Source organism: Alosa sapidissima, chromosome 16 (genome assembly GCF_018492685.1).
Source record: "Alosa sapidissima isolate fAloSap1 chromosome 16, fAloSap1.pri, whole genome shotgun sequence".
NCBI classification, from domain to species: Eukaryota; Metazoa; Chordata; class Actinopteri; order Clupeiformes; family Clupeidae; genus Alosa; species Alosa sapidissima.
Window position 1 is genome coordinate 26,356,167 of NC_055972.1, and position 5,520 is coordinate 26,361,686.

The 5,520-nt window shown below is 43.9% G+C and overlaps 1 protein-coding gene across 7 annotated transcripts in view; it reads right to left on the reverse strand.

Annotated features, from left to right (window-relative positions):
* Nucleotides 1-863: 863 nt before the first annotated feature.
* Nucleotides 864-5,520, reverse strand: part of macrod2 (mono-ADP ribosylhydrolase 2) — a 497,711-nt gene continuing 493,054 nt past the window's right edge. For 4 of the 7 annotated variants that reach the window (XM_042065451.1, XM_042065452.1, XM_042065449.1 and 1 more), the window contains 2 exons: nucleotides 4,009-4,068; nucleotides 864-2,652 (listed from right to left, as the gene is read on the reverse strand). In XM_042065451.1, the coding sequence (XP_041921385.1) occupies nucleotides 2,609-2,652; nucleotides 4,009-4,068 (104 nt within the window). In that variant the 3' untranslated portion in view covers nucleotides 864-2,608. The remainder of the gene's footprint in view (nucleotides 2,653-4,008; nucleotides 4,069-5,520) is intronic. The other 3 variants (XR_006023267.1, XR_006023266.1, XM_042065453.1) reach the window with 3 other exon arrangements.

Sequence of the window (5,520 nt, forward strand, 5' to 3'; positions counted from 1 at the left end):
TATTGATCTGATCATCCACCTCTGATATTTCCTCTCATTAAGCCAGTGCCAATCAACAGGACGACGAGTGAGTCCACACTTGAATTAGACAGCTGATACACAATTGGTGTTTCCACCGAACGGTACGGTTCAGTTCGGTACTCAATTATTTCCATTGTCAGAATTTGTGAATGCTAGGCTACCAAAACAACTGATTTTTACCAACAAATTAAACCATTTTTTGGCACCCTTCCGTGGGAGTACCAATCATAATGGTACGGTACCTAAAGGGAAGGGATCTGTTTTATGTCTCATTAGTAACTAAAAATGGTCGGTAAATAGTAACTTGATGACACAAATAGTTGTGAGATCAGTATACAAAGCTCACAGAAATCCCACAATGCACAACTTGTTCTTCATTTGCAAGTCTGTTAGGATAGTTAGCATCCCATTGTTTACCAGGTGATGGTACTTAGCAACACGCTACCATTCTGTTCTCTATTTGCCATCTCAAACGGCTTTGTTGTCGTTGGTGTAACAAACACGGGATTTAAGTGTAGAGGTAAAGGGAAGGGTACTGTTGGCAGTCGAAACACAAGCCAGCCCGGTCAGGGTTTATCATTCCAAACCGTACTGTACTGCACTGTACAGAACTGCACCATACCACTCAATGGAAGTCAAATGTTGCTCGATGGTGTTTTAAGCCCCCAACGTCGTCTTCCAGGCAGCGCTACCACCGTCGATTTAAAGGCACCTAATCCTAACCCATGCATGCCTAACCCTAGCGCCTTCCAGGCAGCGCTGCCTTGAAGACAACATTGGGGGCTTAAAACACCAAGAAACCCAAATGCTAATGGCACAAAACATAGACCAGCCAGAGAAACAACAGTTTGAATCTTTATTGATAGTTTTGTTAAGCAAAGCAAACATCAACGTATGAAGGCATCATTTCACTGAGTCTCATTTCATGTGTTGTATGGCACCACTTACAGTAGCTAATCATTGTTTAAAAAGAAAGGGAAAAAAATCAAAGTTCATGTTTTTTTGCTATTTAAAAAGAACAAAACAATCACTGCATCCACCAAACAAAAAAAAAAAAAAACATATCAATGACCCTCATCCACTATGATATGAAACCACCACCGGTTTGAGATCATGTGTCGTTATGTGAAATAAGGCAGATTCTTGAGATATAAATCCAGACAATCGGGTGGGAAAGTATTGACTGGAGAAAGAAGAGACAGGAGTGTAGCTGTGGAAAATGGAGGATTAGAAGTGTGATAACAAAGCTGGCATGCACTGGAAACTACGCCCTGAAAGAACTAATTTGATAAAAAGACTAAACAGAGCTGTCATGTGGAATGAGATGAATGGATTCCTCTTTAATAAGCTCTCGCAAAGTCATGGCAGCTTTGAAGATCAGCATTGATCAATGCCCTTTTCCAGAGATGAGTACTGTAAAGTTACATTTTTTCTTTTTCTTTTGTTTTGTACACATCCGCGCGGTTTTGAGGTGTTTGAAGCAGACTACATCACACATGTGTGCCCCGTACAACTAAGGGCCAGAACTGAGCGTAAAGAGATTGATGTTAAGCTGCGATGGCCGAGCATCAGTCCAGATGAGTAAAAACACTGGAAAAGCAAGGATACACACTAAGCGGCGTAAGATGTGTAACCCTTTTCATCTTATCATCACTTGGCAAATAACTTGGTCAGTAAGCCCTCGCACTTGGTTTCAAAGTCCACTCACACTAGGAAAGAAAAGAACTCAAAAAAACTGGTGTCAGCCTTACTTGGCCTGGTCAGCATCGGTTGTAGTGTTACTTATTGACCACAATTCATGACATATAAGCCTGATATTTGTCAGTTACATTTAAACAGTTACTAATCTTGTTCTATTCACTTGGGTTGGCCTCTTAGTATGTAGGCTTCTCAAGTGTATGAAGGAAGGACAGGCATGAGTATGGTCTCTCCCCATCATGCTCTGTGGCCGACCGTCAAACCATCAGAATTCCAGCACCAGGATGCCCAGATGGATTATGGGAGTTTTTCAAGCAGCATCTCTGTGAGGTATGACCCAGTAAAACCCCCCCACCCCCGACCCACCACCTCAATATCTCTGATATGTTCATTTATACAATTGTTCAGGAAATACGTTGTACATATAGGTATATCTCATAGTTATCATTTCATTTCATTTCATTTCAGCATGAGAGAGGGAAAGTAAGGAGGAGTAGAATAGGAAACTAGTGATTTAGAAGCATAGGCCAGGGCCTGGGCCTTGCTCAGTGTGGAGCAGAGTTGGTGTGGTGTGAGACTGTGTGTGTGTGTGTGTGTGTGTGTGTGTGTGTGTGTGTGTGTGTGTGTGTGTGTGTGTGTGTTTCAGAAGCATGAACCTGGGCCTTGCTCAATGTGATGGAGAGTTGTTGTTGTGGTGTGAGACTGTGTGTGTGTGTGTGTGATTTGGAAGCATGGGCCTGGGCTTTGCTCAATGTTGGTGTGGTGTTGGTGTGGTGTTGGTGTGTGTGTGTGTGTGTGTGTGTGTGTGTGTGTGTGTGTGTGTGTGTGTGTGTGTGTGTGTGTGCCTTCACACAGTTTGCCGGCTGTCCTTCTGAGGATGATTGTCGTTTCATTCCTTCCTCGGTGGTTCCTTCTTCTTTTCAGAGGCTTCGTCTGTAAACGCACAGCACAACAGGTTCAGAAAACACACACACAACACACACACACACAGACACACACAGACACACACACAACCACAGAGTACCAAACATCTTCACAAGAGGCTTGAACAAGTGATGGTCTTCGATGGCAACTCTTAAAGTCATTTAGTAAGTCTTCATTTCAAAAAACCTTCTCCACTGGTTCTTTAACTCGACACACACACACACACACACACACAGACACACAGACACACAGACACACACAGACACACACACAACCACAGAGTACCAAACATCTTCACAAGAGGCTTGAACAAGTGATGGTCTTCGATGGCAACTCTTAAAGTCATTTAGTAAGTCTTCATTTCAAAAAACCTTTTTCAGTGGTTCTTTAACTCGACACACACACACACACACACACACACACACACACACACACACACTTGGATAAACACTCAACCAGCTGGGCCCATAACACGCTCTCTACAAATCACTCCAGTCGTTTCCATGACACTCACGTCTCTAATGATGTGCGATAAACAACGAGTGGTAAAAACAGACGAGCAAATGTTAGGACCCCAGCGCTCCGCCACAGTGACGTGGTGCTGACAGCCGGCTGTTTACCGACTGCCGAGGCAAATACACAAGACAGGAAACGGGTTTGGTTCAGTGCTCCGAAGCCGTAGTCCACAGAACTGAGAGCAGATGATGAATGATTTTTTTGCAGTTCAAGTCAGTTCAGTTTACGTTTCATTCCTGCTGCCTGCCAAAAAAAAAAAATCACACTCGGTTTGTTTATAAATAATCTAGTTAAAGTGGCACGCCGGATATTAATATTGAAAACGTAAATGTAAAATTTGATATTAGGGGCCTGGAATGCAAAGACATGTAGATTCCTTTTCAAAACTGATTTATCAGCTTCAACCATTCACTAGCAATATGTGTCACGTCAATGTTCTCGTTGGCAGACATCTTGCGTCTGATTTACTCGGTTTGCGTCGATTCGGGGCTGTGGATATTTTATCACAGTCGTCTGAATGCCTGCTGACATATTTATACTGAGGCAGCTGGAGTGGGCTGTGAGGAGGCGCAGAAGAGGCACAAGCAAAGGAGGAGCAAGCGGAGGAGATGGCAGCGCTCTCTCCTCAGGACAGACAGGCACAGAGAACACCCACATCTCAGCCAGCCAGGAGAGAGAAACTAGAGACAGAAAGTACTTTTAGAGAAAGTGAAATAGAGAATGTGTGTGTGTGTGTGTGTGTGTGTGTGTGTGCGTGTGTGTGTGTGGGGAGAGGGAGAGAGAGAGAGAGAGTGAGAGAGAGAGACACACAGAGAGTGTGTATAGGTGTGAATCTATTTCCTCTCTTACCTTTGGACTGATTGCTGTCTGTTTGAGTTAATTCAGGTTCTTGCGAGTCCTCGCCCTGAGCTTTCATTTCAATTAGGTGGAAGGGGAGCAGAGAGGAGGAGGAGGAGGAGGAAGAGGAGGACGAGGAGGCGGGAGGAGAAAAGAGGAGGAGAGAAATTGAGAACGAGTGCAGATGTGACAGCAGTTCAAGAATTACAAAAGCTGTGAGAGAAAAAGCCTGCCCGTCACACCCGGTCAGCTTTCAGGCTGTGTGTGTGTGTGTGTGTGAGTGTGTGTGTGTGTGAGTGTGTGTATGTGTGTGAGGGATCACTTCTGCATAAGCAGTGCCTGGATCAGTATTAACTCTGAGATCTCAGGACTGAGGATTTCTACTGGGTTTATATTCAGACTCTATGCTCTACTCTCCAACCTCTGCAGAGTCAGCTGCAATGTGTTGCTGCACCGTTGATCAGCTTGCTCTCTCTATTCTCAGGCTTCTGTACTATAACCCTGTGCTTCTGGACATCACTCAACACCCTTGAGAGGAAAATAACAAAGTGTGCAGTGTAACATCACTCAACACCCTTGAGAGGCAAATAGCAAAGTGTGCAGTGTAACTTAAGTCGTACTAACGCTAATTGAATAACTTTGCTAAATCTATTTGCTAATTTAATACCATGTGCAAACTCTAGTGTGCAAACAAGTGTAATATCCTCCCATGCTACAGGACGGCTTTAGTTTAGAGCAGGGTTTCCGTTGTCCGGTAATTACCGGACATTGGCCGGATAAAAAATGAAATGTCCGACAAAATTAAATCTCTCCGGTCAAATTGTCCGATTGAAATTGGCTAATAATCCCGTCCCCTAACGCAATCTGAATTTGAGAATAAGCCTTAATATGTAAGCCTATATTATACGTCCTCTGGCTATGCTTTTAAATGAACAGGCTCTACCGTTTGAAAAGTAAGCTATTAAACAACACGAATAGCCTATGCTGCATTTCAAATAGGAAGCGCACGCGGCTTAAAACGTCCATGTTAAACAACGAACAAATGAGTGAGGCGGTTCAAACATGGCCAGGCCCAGGCAGACTAGCCTTGAAAGTTTTCTCAGAGGCCAGACGCGATGGATGATGATAAATTGGTAACGTCTAAAGCCTCAGATGTCCGGTCAACTCCACCACCACCAGATAAAAAGCAGAAGTGTCGGTATCTGTAATCAGTGATATTGGAAGTGGAGTTGCGGGGGGTGCGGCCGCTCCAAGACACTGTCATTCTCCGTGTACACTGGACATGCAAAGTGTTCTTTACCCAAAGCATACAGTAGGCCTATACGTTCTCTGTCTATGATCTGCAGGGTTAGGGCCTCCTCGACGAGGCGATTACTGGTCCGTGGATCATTTCTGGCACAAATAAACGGTATCATTGAACCGCGGCCGAAAGAAAAAGAAACTAAACATTTCCCAGAATAGGAAACATTTCGTAATTTATTGTTATCAAATAAAGAGGCATAACATTAGGGGGTAGTGGTGTGA